The following is a 21,066-nucleotide window of genomic DNA, read 5'->3' on the forward strand; positions in this document are numbered from 1 at the left end:
TGGAACTAAGTGCGATAACACAGGTAAAAAGTATTGAACACGCTAACTGAGACTCATCTAATACTTAGTGGAGAAGCCTTTGTTTGCAATGACAGCTTCCAGAAGCTTCATGTATGTTTGAACTAATGGCCCACACTGCTCAGGTGTGATTTTGGCCCATTCTAACAGATTGAGTTTCTTTTTTTGAAAGCATTTGAGAGTCAACTTTGCCGTGTGCTTTGGATCGTTGTCCTGCTGGAAGGTCCAGCCACGTCTCATCTTCATCATCCTGGTGGATGGCAGCAGATTCATATCAAGAATTTCCCCATACATGGCTCCATTCATTGCTCCGTCAATTATATGAAGTTTGCCAACACCATGAGATGAGAAACAACCCCATGCCATGATGCTTCCACCTCCAAACTTCACTGTTGGTGTTGTGTGTTGTGGCTGAAGTGCCATCTCTCCTCCAAACATGGTCTGTAGTATGACAGCCCAAAAGTTCAGTTTTGGTCTCATCTGACCAGACAACATTCTCCCAGTATTCTACAGGCTTGTATTCTACAGGCAAGTTTGCTAAAGATGCTTTTTAGCAAACTTTAAACCAGCTTCAACATGCCTTTTCTTGAGAAATGGAGTTGTGCGAGCTGAGCGTCCATAGAGGCCATGGCAGTGGAGTGCATTGCCTATAGTTTTCTCTGTAACAATTGTACCTGCTGCCTCCAAGTCTTTCTGGAGCACTTTCAGGGTGGTCCTTGGCTCGTTGAGTACTCTTCTGACTATCTTTCTGACTCCCTGGTCAGAAATCTTTCAAGGAGCTCCTGTGCGTGGCCTGTTGATGGTAAGGTGGTGCTTCTGCCACTTGTGAATAATGGCCCCAACGGTGCTGACTGGAATATTCAGGTGCTTTGATATAAGTCTGTAACCAGTTCCATTCTGATGCTGAGCAACAATCAGGTTGTGAATGTCTTCAGAGAGCTCTTTGCCTTTACCCATCATGAGGTGTGTGGTATTTAACTGCTTGGTAAAAAAAGGACCTTTTTTTATAGGGCCATCAATTTGCTCTGGCCCATCTGATGTTGGTTTGCACGAATTGGAAGTTCAAGTAATAATTACTGGCAGATTTCAGGTGGTATGGTGCATTTCCTTTCCAAAGTATACAGCCTTTCCATGGTGTGTTTGATACTTTTTTCCTGTGTTATCACACTCAATTCCACATAATCATCATTTATGGACCTGAACGTTGTGATTTCTTTTCATGTGTAGATTATTTGAGTTAATACCAATGTCTGGTAGAAATTTTGGAAATAAATGTATTGAGAAAAAGTTGACGTGTTCAATACTTATTTTCCCCACTTTAAATGCAGCTTCATGCTGATGTTTAAGCGCTATTACAGATAACGTATTCACTTTAAAGCAGCGCTCACCCTTCTCCTCTTGTCGAAGTTGATGTAGCCGTTCTGCAAAGCAAGTGACAGGTTGTGTAAAGTCAGTTTGATAAATGTAAAATACTGAACAGCTCTCAGGGGTTGTGACCGGCTTTCCCCTTGATAGACATGAGAGGAACTTACATCCAGCCTGTCTTTGACCGCCGTGTCCAGCATGGTGAGGTCTGTGAGGAAGATTCCCAGGTAGGGCACGGTGCCCTGGGCGGTAGACTGTGTCAGAAAAAAGAAGACAGTGTTTCATCCGTTCCCCAGAGGTTTCTTTTCACATCGTAAAAGAGCCCACACAGAGAGGGATTTCAGAGCGGACGCCCGCAGCTATTTTTCAAACCATGGCTCAGGATTCAGCACATCACACACACACACACACACATACACACACTCACACACGACAGCCCTCTGTTCATCTTCACTGCTGCATGCCAGTCAGGCCCCTGAACAACCCAGCATCAAACCCCTGAAAGACCCCCTGCTTTGCAAAACTGACACTAGTGGGAGTGTTTGAGTAAAGCATGTTGAAGGAAAACTGTCTTTTCAAGTTAGAATATATTTTCAAAGTCTGCAAAACTAGATTTTTTCACACCCTAAACTTAAACATAAAGGATTACTCTTTGTTTATACGTCAGGATTAATAAAACTAGAACTCTCTACATACGCAAATTCACTGCATGTTAAACCACACATCCTCTGGAGAACAGACACCACACTCTGTCCCCTAACTTTTACAACAGTAATGACACTTTTGCACGCTCTTACATCATTCCTTAACTTGCCAAGGTCTCCCATTAAGGCCTGCGGGGCTGTTCAACCCTTCAGGCGAGAATGATTGGTATGCAAGCCAGACTTTGGATGTTAACTTAGTGAAATTTGTTCCATTTGATCTGCGCGGAGATCTAAGGTTTCGCCTCAGCGACAAATGGTGAAATCATTTTAAGTTACTCCTCTGTGACTCAAACGCTCTGAAATGTCTCAGTGACCCCAAATGATTTCTGACACTTTTGAGGATACATTTCAGATGTTGAAGTTATTCTGCTTCACACAGTATTTTGGTTTTTGCACCAGAGTTCTGAGTCCCAGAACAGTAAGGGTGCAGTTTTCAGTATGTTGTAGAGAAAGTTCATCGACCCTGAGATAAATAATCTCACACACTTATTTTCCACAAACAAGCCTGAACCATGTAACTCACCCTGTTGACGTGTTTGTTGTTGAGCCTGTTGTCAAGGTTGGCGAACTTTGACGTGCCCTCCTGCAAGACAGAAACAAGAAAATCTAAGGCTCCGGATTTGTCCATTCAAAAACTGTTTCTACCTTTGATTCAAACCACTTCACCCTTATAAGTATTTGGCCATTTTTGACAAGTTTGAACCTTGAGTAAAAGTCAACAAATACGTCAAAAGATATCCAGAACAACTTGTATACTGGAGTCTAAAGCAGGCATGTCCAAAATCAGTCTGTCAAGTGTACAAACAAGACCGAAGAATATCTAATAACATCTCGCAAAGCTACATTTGGACTGTACGTAGGCTACAGGTATAAAGCTAAAGCTCAGCAAAAACTCAACTCTTTAAATGAATATGTTTTTTATGATGTGAAAATGTGAGAAAATGTGACACAATAGTGGACCTAAGACTGGATGAAGGGCTAATCCAAATTGTTGCCAAGGGGAAGAGGTGAAACACATCCCTAAGAAACAAGACGCCACTTGATTCCTGCTATGTCATCATCAACCCTAGTTGCTTGCTGGTTGCGTCGTAAGCAGACACAACAATTGTTTATTCACTTCCAAGATCCCTTCTCCCATAATGTATTGCTTAAAAACCCACGATTCAATTAAATTTTGATTCTTTAGAGTGCGCTTTGATTCGATATTGATTCGATATGATATTGATTTAAATGCTTCGATTTTTGGATTTTTATGCCCATTTGAAAATATGCGGTATGTCACCTCACATTTTGAAACAATGAAACAACCCAAACCTCAGTCTGGCTGCTGCTTTAGCTGCATTTTGTTTTTGTTTGGTCTCATGCAGCCCCTGTTCATACAATGCAAATAACAGGCACAGTGCCCCCCACTGGCCAGGAGGTGAATTCATTCAGAGGGTTTGGTATTGATATTAAATTGGGCGAGGGAATATTGCGATACATTCATTAATCCATATTTTTACCCACCCCTAATGTTACCCTTAGCTTGGGCCTTTTTGATTTTCTTTAAAGATGCTATGAGGAGGATCTGTTTCAATTGCACTCCCTCGCCACCTTGTGGCCTGGAGTCTCTGCACCCTGTGGTAAGTTACTTTTAGTGAGGTGTCTGTTTTTGTATTAAATGAAGATTAGATGAAACCAAATTTTCTTTGTTCAAGTCAACTTTTTACTGGATACAAGGTGCTACGTAGCACAGTTAGGTAGTGCTACTGTTTGAAACGTGACATCAAGCAAACGTTGTTGTAGCCGGCTATATCTAGAGCTATCAGCAGCCTGGTGCTCCGATGTATCTGTAGGCTAACGTGACAACAAGTAAACACTGTCAGTTTGTAAGTAGTTTAGTAGCTGTTTATATTTCCAGTGCTCTAAGACGTGTCTGTAATGTGTAACATTAGTAAATCCTGGTTATGTCCTGCCAGTCATCTACCAAGCAGAGCTAACGTAACCTCACTCTTCATTTTATTGATAGACTCTCAAGTTTGAACAGACCACTGCAGAATAAAGGCTAATTAGCCTTTAGCTTGGGCTGTATCACTCTCCTGTTTATCTTTCTTCTGCTCTTCTGTCTTTTTTCTGTCTGACAGTTAGGCTCCTGTATCCACCATCGCCACAAAATTAATCACATAAATTATTTTTAGCAGAGAAAAACACAGATCTCTGTGTAATGTCTATTCTCACTACTTCTCATAGAGACCTAGACGTGCTGTAAATCAATCCGGTCCTGGTCAACCCAATCAGGAAGCTAAGAAGTAGAAAGTAGTAAAATAACCTGTAACCAGTAATTTTGGTGCTGATAGTCTCATTTTAAAGTATGGATTATGATCAGGCAGATATCTAGAAGGGAGAATTTTTCAAGATCACTTTCAAACTCCTGACAGCTCCTTTAACTATTCACGTGGAGAAGCACAAGATTGAATATCTGATGAAAACGTGAGTATCATTACTGTGAAATTCAATAATTATGCTTCCTCCGGTCTCCGCTCTACCATCTTGTCAGCACATGTGGTGAATCATGGGAAAATTCTCAAACCCCTGCTTTTAAGTGATTTCTCTTTGTTTCAAAGGCTAAGTAGCCCTTCCCCTTAACCTTACAGAGAATTCGGGTACCCTCCTACTAGACGTGAATGTACAAAACCAAGGGATTAGTGGTACAGTTTGGATTGGCTCTAAAGTTATGAAATGGTGCAGAAAAATAGTTTAAAATTCAGGATAAATAATATTTAGGTCTAAAAATCCAGATCCTGATCCTGCTATAAAAACATCCTAACATAGTTTCTCCATATCGCCCCCTAATGGAGAGCATGTTCCTTGGTCAAAAGCAGAGTTTGATGATGTTTACACAGAACCTAACACTGCAGAAAACTGACCACTGATCATCTGGTATCAAAGACACCTGAAGGACAGGTGAAGTTTGATTACAACAGTCTGTGATGATGGAACAAGAATGTTGGACCACACAGAAATAGCTAGCAAATAGAGCACTCATATTTTACTATAATAGTTCATGAATGTGTCTGTAAGAGCTGCAAGAACTTTGGTTATTTTGGTCAAAACACCAGATCTGAGTGGCCACTTGGGGGCGCAAGAAACAAACTGTAAACACATCACTGCAACAAAACTCCAAATACCTTCAAATGTTGATCTTTAACTACAGGATTCATGACCTGCTCTCAATCAAAGGAGACATTTCCTTTTATAATAATGCAATGTTTAAGTGTTACACCATCAAATGCTTCAATATTCACCATCCTGAATAATTTATTCCCCTAAACTTTTAGTCAGTCTTTTATTGACATGAATCATCCATCTCACTCTCTGTCTGCTCGTCGCAGTCGTTTTCAGACAAGCAGAGAGATGAAGGTGAGTCTGTAACCATGCAGGAAGAAATCAAAGGGCAACAGAAGGCGAGGGTGTTTTTCAGAAATCAAAGCTCAGAGTGAAGCTTTCAAAATGAAAGCAAATGTTTGGATGAATTCCTTTGGGGGTATCATGGGTAAAATCACACGCTAATGCAAAGGTATTGATGTCTGCACTGCACCATAACAGCAAATCAAAACACAGCTAATCCTGCCAACTTCCCCAGCGCTCTGACACAAACTAAATATAATGTATGTCTTCAGATGGCGGCTTCACACTGAAGGGAAAGTGTTGACAGAATAAGGGCAGTTGTGCTCAACCAGATTAGACTGGTTTCTGCTCTTAAAAGCAGTCATAAATCTCAACCACTAAACACTGCTCTCAGCTGCGGAGGATGAGGCTCCACTAGCCTGTGCTGATAGGATTTAACAAATGTGGTCCAGTAGTGGCACTTGACAGATGCATTAATAAATGTCGACTGCTGCTGTTCGAATTATGATGCTCGTGAGATATCAGTCAAAGTGCGTAAGAGTCATGTTTTCAAGAGCTGCTTAATAGACCTAACTGTGCCGTTTGTTTGCTGTCAGCACGGACACTGTTCAGTTTAAAGCAATAAAAGCTGTGTGACCAAAGTTAATCAGCCCAGACTGAAATATCTGGAATACATTCGGAGGAAAGCCAGTTAATGTTTGAGGTTTTTGAGATAAACATCTTGGACAATTTAAGATGAGTCCGCGAGTCCATGTCCATGACTTGAGTAGGGCCGAGTAAGGCTGTGTGCGTGCCCCTGGGTGACTGAGCAGTGACATTTGTGCGAGTCTTCAAGTTTATGCCTGTTGTTATCATGTGCTTATATGCTGAGGTGTTTTTTTTCTCGATCTCAAACTACGCCTCCTGTTGGGAATAGCCTTGAATTGACCTTTTAACCCCCTCTCTTCCCCCAATGTTGTTGTTTTTTTATATCTATTGCTAGGGGACGCTTAGTAGTTTGCGTGCTCCTTGGTTCATCCCATTTCTGTGTTTCCCCATGTTTGTTTTCTTATAAGTCTTGAATGGGATGTAACTGGAATGAAATTTACCCCCGGGGATCAAATAAGTATTATGATGACGCTGAAAAGGAAGTGAAATCTGTGTTTTACCCAAGACTTTTCTCATGTCATAATCAGAAATCCAGTTAATGACCAAATTTTCATAGTTATTTATTTAATCAATCAATTAGCCTTAATCTATATAGTGCCAAATCATAACAAGTGTTATCTCAATAAACTTTCCAAAAACATTGACATGTGTTAACACTTATGAAATTTTATTGTATGCAAAATCAAAAAATCCTAAGCTAAGACACAGGCCCCTTTTACACAACGTTTCATCAGAAAACGCTGAAACGCACTGAAAAAAATCAGTGATTACGCCAAGGGACCGAAAACGCTGTAGTAATCATGCCAGGCCTGTAGGTGGTGCTATAACTGTCTTGTCCAGAAGCAGTTTTTGGGAGATTTCCACTGAAGTAGAGTTGAGCTGATCATCTGGGCTGTTTTCCAAACCATCTGCTACACTATCAGTGCCTACTATTTTGGCTGAAATTTAGTCTGTAATAGTCAGGAAAACTTGCAAAATCTGCAGTATGCTAAAAATCCCCAGATGTTCTACTGATCCAGGAAAATTCCTTAGTGTGCAATGGACCAGTCTACCTGGCATACTGTTTCCCACAATGGACAGAGCTAACACTGTTTGTCTATGCAGGTGGCAGGTTTCAGTTAATTACCGCAATCTACTGGAATGAGCTGGCATTACAACTACAATACAACAACACTAACATGAGATGGTCTGTGAGATAGAAGTGAAGAGATGCAAAAGAAACACTGGTAAATTTTGTCACTTCCAGTTGTAAAAGAGGTGTTTACTTATAGCCCACATTAACCACTTATTCACATTTTTGAACCATACGTGGATTAAATGGAAGTGGTTTTACCATCAGCAGTAAAAATAATAACTCAATCCCTTACAATCCAATCCAAACAATATAACTTTTGGTGTAAGATTAAAAATCAAATATGATGTTTCTGCTGTGTGATTAACAAAATAAAATGACAAGATCTACCCATAGTTCGTTTTGTACATTTATAATAAAGATAAAAGAAAAATATCATCAGCTGTAGCTCCGCCTTCCGAAACCAGAGTAGTATACTACAAAACAGACCCAACAGAACAGTCATGCCACATGCTACATGCAAAAGCAGTATGTAGTATGCAGTGCTTGCACAAAGTGGAGCTTGACTTCAGTGTTTCTACTGAACACGCCGGCTTACTGTTTACAGGGCAATGGTGGTGGCAGCGTGTCAGATAAACTTTAGTGTATGATGTGCAGTTATCTACACTGATAAGCTAATATATATAAATGATCATCTCTGAATCTTTATTGGGTGAAGAGTTAAAGTTGAGGTAAGGACGTTTTAGACCAAGTGACAGTTTGAAGTGACAGGCTCAGAGCAACTGAGAAAAGTTTGAGTGAAGTTTTTTTAGCCATGAAGTTAAAAAAAAGCAGCCGAGCACAACAGACTTCAGTAAAAATAGCTCCGAAACAAGTTTATCAGATAATCAACCCACGCCTGTGTGGTTACACATGAAGATGTTTCAACCTCATTTAAATCTGCTGACCCGATCAGAAACCATCCTCTGCCATAAACACAAGATCAGGTTTCTCTCTGAACCTGCTGTTTACGTAAACAGTGACATAATTCAGAGCCTGTTTCCTGCTTTTTGACCTGGACTACTTTAAAAACCACGCAGCACGTTGAGTTTCCATTCTTAGTCTGTTGTTGTTTTTTTTCGATGTTGACAGGAACTTACCTCCTTCAGTAGCTCTCTGCTTTGTGAATAATTGTCCTTGTCTGAGAATATTTCTGACAGCTCCTCGTATCTCTTCATCGCCTCCCTGACAGGTGACAGACACAGAGAGTTAGTTCAAATTAACACAGATGCCAAAATATATTGTGTGCTAATTAAATGGAAGAAGATATCTCACTTAATTTAAAGAATAAATATGCTAATGTTGAAAACCACTTAGTGAGGACTGTTTAACATCAACAGAAAGATGATTTAGAGACAGTGTTTTGACACTTGGCTCGCTTGTTGTGGGGACTTTCTGATGAGGCGGCGGTTTCTTGTTTTAGCTTGAGGAAAGTTTTTTCTTTTTACTTCTGCTTCTTTGTGATGACCTCTTCAGATTTATGTTGAAGGTTGCTAGGTTCAAAATAAATAAAAAGTCTAAAGGATGACAGTGACTTTCCATAACTCAGTTTGAAGCTGTGAAGTAAATGTCCTTCACGTCCTATCTGTACACCATGTTTACAGCTGATTTACTGTTAACAGCTGATTTCTATAGGTAATGTGTAAAAAGACAGAACTGAAACATTATCAGCCTGTTTTTACCATAATTATTTTATAATAATTACTCCACATCCACATTTTATGAGCCTCAGAAGTACCACTGCAGAACTTAGTTGTGCATTAGCAACATTTTCCCATTATCCCACCAATTGGCAGACCTGTGTCACTTCCAACATGGCTGCCTCCTTGGTTTCGCCAAAACAGATTTTTAAGGCAATAATTTCATGCATGTTTCACTACCAACCTCCATTAATTTGAAACCAAAACGGCAAAAGATAAATCCTGAATATATATAGATACAGTACATCCCAATAAGTAGATTTTATCTCCTCTGGGTTTTTCCCAAGGGGTAGCTTTATTTCAATGTTGCAACATCCCAGAATGCATTGCATGTGAAGGTCTCTTGCAAGAAAAGTCAGAATTGTATATAACTACCCCATATGATATTTTACCCCAAATATCTGATTTTTTCTTTTACTAAAACTTAATTTGAGCCAGAAAAGGTTAAGACCTGAGCTTTTGTCTGGTGTGCAATTTTTAATTCACCTTGCTTTTTGGCACAAGTAAGATCTAATAAGTATAGTAACTAAACTTTGTCATTGTACGGGAAGTTTGAATATTTGGTTTATGAGTTTGTTGTCAGTATTAAACTTAAATATGTTGTTTTTCTCAGTAAAATGGGTGTAATGTTGTGATATCATCAAAAGATCACCTTAATGCCGATAATCGGTCATAGTTTTAAAAAATTAAGTATCATGGGTCCGAGAAGCAGAACTGTTATGTCCACATAAAAGGTTAAAGCTTTTATGTAATAGGACTAAATATAAAACATCATCAATACTATTTTTACTGTGCAGACTTTACCAAGAAGATAAAACATAATGTTAGACAACAAAAGGAAAATGTCTTTTATGTTATCATTGCATTTTATAATACTGAGGAAACACTTATTCTCATCTTGCTCAAACTATTTTTGTAATTAAATCTCCAAAACTCAAAGTTCAACATCCAACATCAATTTGAATGCCCTTTTATTTTAATTTTAGCTCTTATTATGCCATGTTTCTGGGCAGACATTTAGATATTTATAACAAGAACATAACAGAGGAGTTCAAAATGTGGCACATAGAAAAGAAGAAGTTCATATTAAAACACGTGCCCTGTTTTCCTTCAGCTTCAAACTTCTACAGAGAAACTTAGAGACCTGAGCTGCTGCTGCAGTTCTTTAGTCACCAGCAGAGGGTCTTATAAGTCTGCAGTTACTCTCAGACTACAATACCAACAGAACTACAATCCAAACTACTGTGTTTTGTTAAAAGCTAAATTTCCCATCATCAAGCTTTCCACAACCTCAAACTCTTTATTAATTTTTCACCACTGTTTCTCTTCTCTTTAGTCAAGTGTCTTGTTCCTTTGTCTCAAGAATATTTTTTATAGAATATGATGATTAAGTAAAGCAAAACAGAAATTTTAATTTTAGGGTGAGGCATGTTCTGAAACCAGCCAAAGCTCTCATTCCCAAAGTAAAAACAAAACTGATTCTGGAGCATTTGGCATCAAGCTCCTGAAAGGAATTTCCTGTTTGCTATGGTTTTGGTGCCCACTATGGACAAAGCTGTTCCTCTCACATCTTTAGTGTTTTGTCAGGTTATTCATTCTCATCTGTCACTTTCTCTTCACAGTTTACAGGTATTTAAATTTAGAGATGTAGGATTTTTACATTTTATTCTCTGTTTCCTATAAAGTTTGGAATAAAATACGTTCTACTCATGAAATGAGATTTAGCCTTAAGGTGTATATCTTCTCAAAACATTGTTGAAGAATCTCTTCCAAACATATCTCAGTGAAAACTTAACCACAGTTAACATTTGCAAATCACAACCATTTCATGAGAAAAGGTAGAACATATTTTATTGCAACTTTATAGATGACAATTAAGTTAATTGTCTTTTGCTTTTGTCATCCATAGCGCATCAGTGTTTATTACCTCCACCAAGGAGGTTATGTTTTTGGGGGAGTTTTTCTGTTTGTCTGTGAACAACATAACTCAAAAAGTAACGAACAGATCTTGATGAAATTTTAAGGAAATGTTTAAAATGGGATAATGAAGAAGTGATTAAATTTTGAAGGTGATCTGGATCACTGTCTGGATCCAGGATTTTTTTAAAGGATTCTTTATCATTGTGAGATAGGGCCGTTTTCAACATATGTGTATATAACTCCACCATAAATGGTAAGATTGCTTTGCAAAACGATGCAAGACAAAGTCACCATAATTTCTGACGGATGTAAAAGTACAATCCAGATACTGGCAAGATTCTGGATACTAAGATCCAGAATATGAAATATGTACTAGGTCATCATAATTTTCAACACTGTCAGGAAACAAATTATCATATAAACCTGCAACTAACACCACATTGTAGCAGACAGTCTGCTCAAAGTGAGTATAACATTGAAGTAGGACTAAAGTGTTGGTGACAATCACAATATGCTTGGTGGAGGTCTGCGCTCTCTGGGCGCCCTTCTAGTTTTAATCGGCATAGCTTGTCCCAAAAGTATTTTCATGAAGTGATTTCAAATCTTCTTTGAGCAACAGAAAAAAATCTTATTTGTGGTTTTTATGTGACCATAGACCCATGATCCAACCATCAATCTAAAAGCCATCTTGTTTCTATTATTATTACTTGCATTTGAGGATTTAAGTTTTAGTTTCACAAATAAATAGGATTGTTTAAAGATACAGCTTGCCAAAATGAGGATATTTGGTAAAATCTAGCGGTCAGCGCCCCCTGATGATTTCTATGTTCCTCATTTGTCCTATCTGAACAGATTGTATGTTCAGTTGATAAAACACCAACCCAAACATGCTTTTTGATATTTTATTCCATTTCTACCAACTTATTCCACTTTAAATTCGTCACACTGCACCTTTAAACCGTCTTACTTTCTATTTCAAACTGAGTATTGTCGAGCTGCAGACCTGTCAGTTTCCTGCCATGTCCTCCTGAGCCGGTGGATGGGGTTACTCTGCAAGGCCGACACGATGGCATACAGCGAGGAGAAGTTCTTCCTGGCTCTGCACTCCTGTTGAACAGATGAATGCCCTCATTTGTATGCACACACACACACACTCACTCACACACACACACACAGTGAACCACGCTGTAACAGAGAACACCTGTGGGTGTGCGTCTGGCTCGTACTCAGTTACAGTGTCAGCCTTAAATGCTGAATAATGTATACTCCTAAAGAGGTTTGTCCCGAAAGAAACCTGGAAAGAGCTCAGGGTGCCACTTTGGCAGGAAACCAGTGATGCCTCACTCTGCCAGAGAGGATTGAGGATGTGTGTGTGAGTGTGTGTGTTTGATAAATGCAGCTCTCATGGAGGGGAAACTGTGGAGAAGCTGCGTTTTATTCACAGATAAAGAGACTTGGCAACAAATTAAGCTGCTCATGTGACCAGAACGAGCCAGGAAGGGATGTTTATGTGTTTGTGTTTGGGTGCAGAAGAGTGTGTGAGTGTGTGTGTGTGAGCAGATCCTTTTGATGCTGTGAGGTCTTCAATATTTTAAAAGAAACTTATGCTAATTACCATAACTCTGCTACAGAGCTCAGCTAATCCACATTCCTCCTGAATAATACTGCTCCTTCCTGCAGATTTAAATCTTTACTGTGGGCTCTGAGGTCGTACATCACGGTTTATGACTCAGCACATCGTGGGTACACACTGTTTGTGCAGTACATTTCTTTTGTAGAGGTGTACTGGAGCTGCGAGTCCACTTTCAGCACCAAATTTGCTGCTACATTTCAAACCACCAATTTCCCTTCCATAAAGACAGAGTGTTTTTATCCACTGCTGCTCTTTCCAGAAAGGAATCATAAATCTAGTTTTCATTTTGATGATTCGCTCTCAGCTATGGATTACAGTAAAATCACCAGAACAGTCACAGCAGAAACCAAGCAAAGTGTGAATTTCTGTCGGTATGTGCCGAGTCAGAGCTGAGAATAGGATTATGGTTAGGGGATTAAAGGGACTTTATTGTCGGGGAAGGCACAGCTAAGGGTTTTGGACGGCTTGAATACCAAACTGACATATTGTTAGTAATTTCCTCTGGAGATCTGTCTCCTTTATTTCAACTGTAGCCGATAAAACAGACATAAAATTCACACTTTCAGAGCTTTGATGTATGATTATTGCACGCCTACCTCTGCCACGCCGATCCATTTCTCCAGCAGTCGAGCTCTCTGCTGGCTGCGCAGCTTCGTAGGCCAAAGGCAGGATGCTAAAACTGCGTTGGCTAATTTGTTGAACTGGCGTACGGTGGCTCTGACGGACCAGCAAACATCTTCTCTGCCTTTTTTATCCCTCTGAGACCAGAGTGAGCCCAGGCAGTGGTAGGGCACCAGACGGACAAACAGTTCCTGAGAAGAGAAAGAAGAAAGCTGCTTGTTAACACAATTATATAATCAGCCAATCAGATGGCAGAAACTCTGAACGTGGCACGGTTGTTGGTCTGAGTATTTCACAAACTGCTGGTCTGGTGGGATTTTCACACACAACCATCTCTAGGGTTTCCAACAGTCTCTGAACGCCCAACACGTCCAACCTTGAGGCAGATGGGCTACAGCAGCAGAAGACCACACCTGGTGACCCTCCTATCAACACTTAAACTGGACCATAGAAGATTTAAAAACGTTGTCTGGTCTGATGAGTCTGGATTTCTGCTCCACATTCAGATGGTAGGGTCAGAATTTGGCGTCAACAACATGAAAGCATGGATCCATCCTGCCTTGTATCAACGGTTCAGGCTGCTGCTGCTGGTGTAATGGTGTGGGGGATATTTTCTTGGCTCATTTTGGACCCCTTAGTACCAACTGAGCATGGTTTACAATGCACAGCCTACCCGAGGGTGTATTCACACCTGGATCGTTTGAGGCAATTGTTCCAAAACAGTGAGCAGCCCCCTCAAAAATCTGGTTCGTTTGGGCGCATGTGAACACAGCAATGGGGCTCGAAAGAAGGACAAAACAAGCGGGTTGAGATCACCAAAAATAGGTGGTCTCGGCTCGCTTCCATTCGAGCCCTGCAGCTGTTTACTGCAACAAAAATGAAATCTTATCAAGAGTTTTTGTGTTATTTCAGTAAAAAATGTCTTTCAAGACTTAATATGAGCTACATTTACTTGACCGGTCCAGAAAAGTGTCTTATTTCAAGTTGTTTAAAGACAAAAATGAGGTCTGAATGGCTTGAAACAAGTAAAAAAAATCTGCCAATGGGGTAAGAGAAATGTGCCTGTCAAGCGTCTGATCGGTCAAGAATAAAGTCTTAACAAAAATACATTTCTCTTACCCTACTGGCAGATTTTTTTACTCAATATAAGCAATCTAGACCTCTTTTTTGTCTTTAAACAACTTAAAAGAAGACACTTTTTCTGGACCGGTCAAGTAAGTGTGGCTCATAATAAGTCCAAAAGACATTTTTGCTGAAATAAGACAAAAGCACTTGGAAAGATTTCAGTTTTTTGCAGTGGAGAACACAATCACCTCAGCAACTGGCACAACTGACTCATAACTGGGGGTCACACTGTAGTGATGGGGGCAGTAATGAGCTCAGTTGACAACTGTACAGTCAAAACAGTAGAAGAAGAAGGAGTAGAAGAATCAACCACAGTAGCAGAAGAAGAGAAGACTGAAGAAATGACAAAAACGAGTTGTGGGCTCATTGAAGAGGTAAAGCGCCTTGTCGAAGTGCTTTAACGCAGTCGGGACTCTTTAAAAACTGCATATCGTGATTATTTAGTGGTTTTCAAAGTGGGGGTGGTGACCCCCTGGGGGGACTCAGAAAATTGGAGATATGGGAAAAATAGGATCTTATTATTATATTTTTTTCTTTACATTGATATAACCATTTGTCTTAAACATACCACAGGTCAAGTGTCATAATTGTCAGATTCTTAAGTTTCCGATCATACCTAACCACACCTTCAGCATGATGATGTCATGATCTCTGTCGCACTGGCAGTTTGAGCCTATTTTTGAGCTATATAAAAAGCTTAACGAGGCTTAACGTAACGTTCAACGATGATTGACAGCTGTCGTTCTCGTGTATTTTTTTCGGGGATGGTTAAATTTGTCGGGAGGTGGAGTCAAAAAGTGATTAAACTCTCGAGAAAAAAAAAAATATATATATATATAATATTTTTGTCACCCAGCTCCACTCAGATTCTCCCAGAATCACCCATCGTCTCTACTGCACAGACTCTGGCTGCAATTGCTGCCAATGGCTGCACCTGTAATGTGGTATTTTGGCTTCAAAATCATACAATGATAAATGGCGGAGCCACACTGTCCACTCTATATACAGTCTATGTACATGACCCAGATAAACGCTATAATGCAAACTAGCCACACATGTTGTTGATGCTTCATACCTGTTCTTCCCTGTGGAAGCAGGTACGTACATGAATGAATGAATGAATAAAGATGAAGAAACCCTCCACCTCCTGGGTATGATTTTTCTGACCAATGACAGAAAAAATCCATTGCAACTTTGGACAGCAAGAGACTTTTGCCTTGTGAACACAAACAAACCAAGTGGCAACCGCTACAATTGTATCATTTTTGCCCCTGAATCAGAACAAAGAAAATGAGCAACAGAGTACCCATCTTCTTCTTCCTCCATCATGTCAATATGGAGCCAAATCTCTGAGGAATGTTTCCAGCACCTTGTTGAATCTATGCCGCCAAAAACAAGGCAGTACGAACAAGGTGTACCTAATTGAGTGGCTGGTGAGGTCATATCTTTAAGGTCAGGAACGTTCATAACCAACCAGTACTGAATGTAAACAAAAGTCAGCCTAGGATAATAAAGAGGAGACCGTGCCTGCTCTAATCTCTAAAGTCATCATAAGAGGAGCTGTCAGTTGGACGTGAATGTTCTGTGCAAATACCAGAAATGAATAAACAGTTGTAGACTAAGTAGTAAATAAAACTGTACACTACTATTTCATTTCTGCACTGACACACACTCGGTCTGGCCTTTACAAAAACTCACCGTCTCTATTTTGGTGAGCTGCTCGGCGATGAGCGCTGCAGGGAAGCCCAGGATGCTGGTGGGTTCAAACCTGGAGGCGTTAGGAGCCGAGCTGGTGAAACCGGTCTGATCTGCAAAGAGAGAGGACGACTGTGGATTCAAAACATTAGACACACCTTTGTTTAGAAGTGCTGTATATCTTCAGTTACAGGAACTAGTCTCTCTTAAAGCTTTGATGTGATCTCTGTCTGTGTGCAAGGTTAGATTATATACCAGAGAAGGCTGGATACTTGGAGATAACAGTTATTTAGTCATCAAGGGAAACACAAGGAAGCTGGGTCTCATTTCATAAGAAAATAACTGGATCTGTTATCTCCTGATAATAAGATGTGTCACTCATGATCTGAGATTAGAGGGAATCAAGATAAGGATTTAGTTCTCTTGAAACGGAAGCTACTCTCAAGTGGGAAATAAAAAATGAAGCCCAAGCAGAAGTGCTAAAAACTGCAGTAATTACTTATTCACACTGAAGGAATCAAGGCTACAAGTTTTACATTACCGAGGTCAAGATTTGACTATCAAGCAGGAGCACTGCAGCTCACACTGACACATTTATCAACAGTGAATGAAACATGTGAATGCTCTGTTATTTTATCTGTAAAAATCAGTCAAAGAGTGGTCAAACATTCTTGTTCCATCATCACAGACTTATGAAATCAAACCTCACCTGTCCCTCAGGTGTCTCTGAGACCAGATAATAAGTGGTCAGTTTTCTGCATTATGTGCGGCTTACACATTAGCAAACTCTGCTTCTGACCAACAGACTGTATAATGGATGTAGTCTCCAGACATCACCTGTCTGTTTCTGAAATGGATTTTTGAAGCAGATCGGCTATCGCGGCCATATTGGAAGTGGCAAGGTCACCTGTCAGTCACGTGAGCTGAGCTTTGCCTCTGATTGGGTGAGCTCACGATCTTAATATCTGCTGAACTGCGGAGTTAGAAAAAATTAACCCCCGTACAGTTTGTGCCGATAGTGAAATTAGTGATTCAGACAAAAGACGTTTTTTGAACCAGGCTGTAAATAGGTTAATTTCTGCTTTGCAAATAGCTTTGTTTGGCTTGGTGTGTATGTGACTTCCTGTACTTCTGGAGCCAGACTTAAGCGGACAATCGAGAAACAGCAGATTTTAGCACTCCCGCATTGTCTTGTATTTTTAGACTGGAGGTTGCTGCTTCTTCTGACCAGGGAAAATGTCCTCCATTAGGGGGCAATATGGAGAAAATGTGTCAGGATGTTTTTATGTCAGGATCAGGATCTGGATTTTATCAGGATTGTTTTTCATATTCAGACTATCTCAGACTCAGACTATTTTGACTTACATACATTTTTTAGCCCCAAATATTTCTGACCCTGCTTTCTGAATAATTTTATGCACCATTTTTGTCTTTTCTGCTTTATTTCATAATTTTAATTTTGTCTTGTGTCCTTGTTTTTTGAATCTCACATTTTCACATCATAGTTTTAGTTTTAGTTTAGTTTAGTGTACTTTATTGCAGTCACTTTGAACATAAAAACTAATATACACAATAAAGTGAAAATGAACAAATGATGTATTAATGCTATTTCTACATCAACACCAAACCGTAAACAGCAACATAACAAGGAAAAAGAAATCAACATAAAAAATAACAAAACATGACGAAAAAGGTGAAGGCTGAAGCCTTTGCTAATTTCGCCTACCCTTTTCAAACTCATCTTCTTCTCAGTCTACTTTAGATTTATGTAGGACAGTAAGGTTAAGATAACTACTCATTTATCAAAAATCAGAATTAACCCTTTGTCAATCCAAAATCTCAGACACGTTATAACTTCACACACCATTTCTGTAATCTGCAAGCACCTTTTGTTTAAATAATTTCATAAACCTACATGATACAATAAGCATAAATAAATACATAAATACATAGATTTAAAGACGTCAGGTCTAAGGGCTTATGGGTTTCGGCAGAATGTATTGAGCTGTAGCTTCTAGCTTCATATGAGTAGCCTATACACAGCCCAAATGTAATTTTGTGAGGCATAACTGAATGTACTTTGGTTTGTTTGTGACCTTGGCAGAAAATGTAAACATACATAACTGAGAACATGATTAATTGCAGTCATAAGTAATGGCCCCTGGGTCAGACTTTGACATAGCTGCTTTATACAGGCTGTGACTTTACCAACATACAGTGGTTCTTAAAGCCCAAAGCTAACGCTAATACGGAATGCACTGCACAAAACTGAAATCTGATCAAGCCTTTTTGTCTCATTTCAGTGAAAATGTCTTGTTAGGCTTAATATGAGCCGCATTCACTGGACTAGTCTAGAAAAATGTCTTGTTTTAAGTCATCTAAAGAAAAATTTACTAGGAAATTTGCTTAAAACTAGAAAAATGTCTGACTACGAGTAATTTTTCTCTTGTTTCTTTGGCAGATTTTTTAACTTGTTACAAGCAACTCAGACCTCATTTTTGTCTTTGAATAACTTGAAACAAGACGTTTTTTCTGGACTGGTCAGGTGAATTTGGCTCATATCAAGCCTAAAATGATTTTTTTACTGAAAATATGACAAAATACTGGAAAAGTTTTCAGCTTTTTGCAGTGTAAAAGCATGCTCTGTTGACCCTGAGGGGCTCATGTATGTTATGTAATGTTTTCCATAACTGATATCTTGGTTAAGCGTGTAAGCATGCTTTTATTCACTCATTAACTGTGGCCGATGGAAGTATCACCAGCTTTGCAAGTGTTTACATAAACCATCCTTAAATGTGCTCCTGGGTAATGGAGAAAACTAGGTCTGAAATATTCCTCTGAAACAGAGCAGTTCCTACAGCCTCAGATTTGGATTAATACTTGGATTATACAAAAATAACCTGTGATTCAAATCCCACTTCAGTACAAACCTTTATGGGCGTCTGGGAGCAGGGCTTTCTCGCTGAGCTCCTCGGCTATCCTGAGGAGCCGAGCACGGAGATCGGCTGCAGATGAGGAGTCCTGGGGGAGGAGGGGAGCCAGGCGCAGCAGGCGGGAGGGCTCCGTCAGACTCTTAAAATCCTCGGGATACTCCGAGAGCCACGTCCGGAACACTGTACACACCGCTCTGCGGGGAACAAGGAGAGAAATATTGACTCTACCTTTCACCAAGAGTTTCATGAGTTTATTCAATGAGTTGATCTTTTTTATTCTGACCTCTAGACAGAAAGGCTCATCATAGTGCTCTTTGGGGTTAAGGTCATCTGGAACTAAGTTACTCCTACATTCAAACCTTGGTATCAGGAAAGATGTGATAGTGGGACATGCATGTGTTTGTGCTCCGAACCATGAGCTGTTGCAGTTTGCGGGGAGCAGATAAACAAGCCGTCGCAGATTGGAATTGATTGAATATATTGATATTTTCTAACCCATCTCAAAAGTTGCCAAGACACCACGTTCTCAGGGGGTTTAGCCAAGAAAAGCAGCTTAGAGAAGAGTCTATCATTTCTTGGAAGGATCAAGAGTGTTTTCTGTTAACAGAAGCTGAATGTTTATGTGTTTGCTATGAAACGCTTCACAAAACATCAAGTAAGCCTGCGTCAAAGGCACAGAGGACCTCTTCAGGAAAATCAGAGCGAAGGATCGAGCCAATGGATGACATCAGCTTTTGAGAAATAAATCAGACTGACAAAGTGAGCGGCTAATGTTGGCTGATATTTCAGAAACTACAGACATGTTTTGCTCTTAGAGATTGGTGGCGACCAAAAACGGAGCAAAAAGCCTTGAGTAATGTTCAAGAGGTGAAACGAAATGCTTTTGTTGCTCCAAGTAGGAATGCTACCATGGTTGCCAAAACAACAATTAAGGAAAGTTTAGAGTTCAGTTTTAACTCTGATTTATCTCCAGATCTCTGCAGAGTTAACCGTGTAAAATACATTGAATTTCCTCGTTTTAGCTGCTTGTTAACTTGTCTTGTTTTAGAGACACACAGCTCTTTTATATTTGAAGAGACAAAGACACACACAATGCAATCCAGTAAGTGTAGAGTTGAATTTTTATAACTCACTTGTTGAAAGATTGTCTCATCTGGCTCCTCTCATTTGCCCCGGGTGGATTCTCTAATCTGTTGACAAAAAAATAGAATTAAAAACACATAAAACACACAAACCAGCTGCAAATACCTGAGTCCACTGTGTGGTAAACATATCCTAAGATTTGTTATGAATCTATTCACCGCTTCTTTCTCTCAGGATGCTTTTAGACTTAAGTGTACTTTGATGAGGATCTAAACCGACCCTCCAGAGAAACTTTCCAAACAGGTGTTTCACAAAGTGCCTCCATTATTAAATAAGACTTAATAACACAACCAGGAGACTTCACAAGCGGGCTTTGTTGTAAAAGAAAACACAGCAGAGCTGCTGTTATCGCAAATAGACACACAGGTGCTTCCTGCATCGTGGAGTGACACTAAATTAGGTTAAACTCTCATCTTGAAATAGCTTTTCAATTAAGACTCGCTTTGAAGACAACGTGCACTGCAAAACTAACACCTGTTTATCTTGTGAAAGTGGAAATAAGACTCAAAACGAACAGAGCGACCATTTTTAGATTCTAATATAACAGTTTATCAAGTCAGCAGGTAGTGCAGACTTAAAAGTACCATCATTTCAGGCCAGAATATCTCCTAAATCTTGATATAATCCAAATTCATTTGCAAAGCTACCGGTTAACTCAACATAGCAATGCAATGTACTTCCCTAGATCCAAGAGGACACTAGAGGATAATTGTCAGATTTTTACTCTGTCAAACAAAGAGATTGAATGGGTCCATTATTTTGAATACCATGGTTTTCTCTTGGATGAAAACCTTTCTTTTCTTCTTTAGCCATCGCATCTAGAACTTATCAAAAAACCAAGGATTTTTCTCATTTGTTGCTCAGAAAAAAACTAATTCAAGAAGCCTTTTAATTGGTCCTTGATTACGGCTCCTTGATATTCATGCTTCATCTGCCTCCAAAAATGCTGAACTCACTCTGTCTTTGGTCAAAGAGCTTTTAGTGTTTTTGCTCCTTCATCTTAGTCTGAGCTACAGGGCCATCTGAAACTGGACAATCATGATAGCTTGGACTATTTTTAAAC

At 39.6% G+C, this 21,066-nt stretch overlaps 1 protein-coding gene across 2 annotated transcripts in view; it reads right to left on the reverse strand.

Annotated features, from left to right (window-relative positions):
* The window catches only part of rgl2 (ral guanine nucleotide dissociation stimulator-like 2), a 53,940-nt gene that overhangs the window by 8,654 nt on the left and 24,220 nt on the right, over positions 1-21,066 (reverse strand). For both annotated transcript variants that reach the window (XM_074683371.1, XM_074683372.1), the window contains 9 exons: positions 19,994-20,050; positions 18,858-19,054; positions 15,931-16,040; positions 13,083-13,298; positions 11,857-11,960; positions 8,334-8,418; positions 2,611-2,670; positions 1,551-1,637; positions 1,407-1,439 (listed from right to left, as the gene is read on the reverse strand). In XM_074683371.1, coding sequence (XP_074539472.1) covers positions 1,407-1,439; positions 1,551-1,637; positions 2,611-2,670; positions 8,334-8,418; positions 11,857-11,960; positions 13,083-13,298; positions 15,931-16,040; positions 18,858-19,054; positions 19,994-20,050 — 949 coding nt within the window. The remainder of the gene's footprint in view (positions 1-1,406; positions 1,440-1,550; positions 1,638-2,610; positions 2,671-8,333; positions 8,419-11,856; positions 11,961-13,082; positions 13,299-15,930; positions 16,041-18,857; positions 19,055-19,993; positions 20,051-21,066) is intronic.

The sequence above is a fragment of the Halichoeres trimaculatus genome, unplaced genomic scaffold (assembly GCF_033239565.1).
Source record: "Halichoeres trimaculatus isolate MK-OKI-2021-1 unplaced genomic scaffold, fHalTri1.1 fHalTri1_scaffold_12, whole genome shotgun sequence".
NCBI classification, from domain to species: Eukaryota; Metazoa; Chordata; class Actinopteri; order Labriformes; family Labridae; genus Halichoeres; species Halichoeres trimaculatus.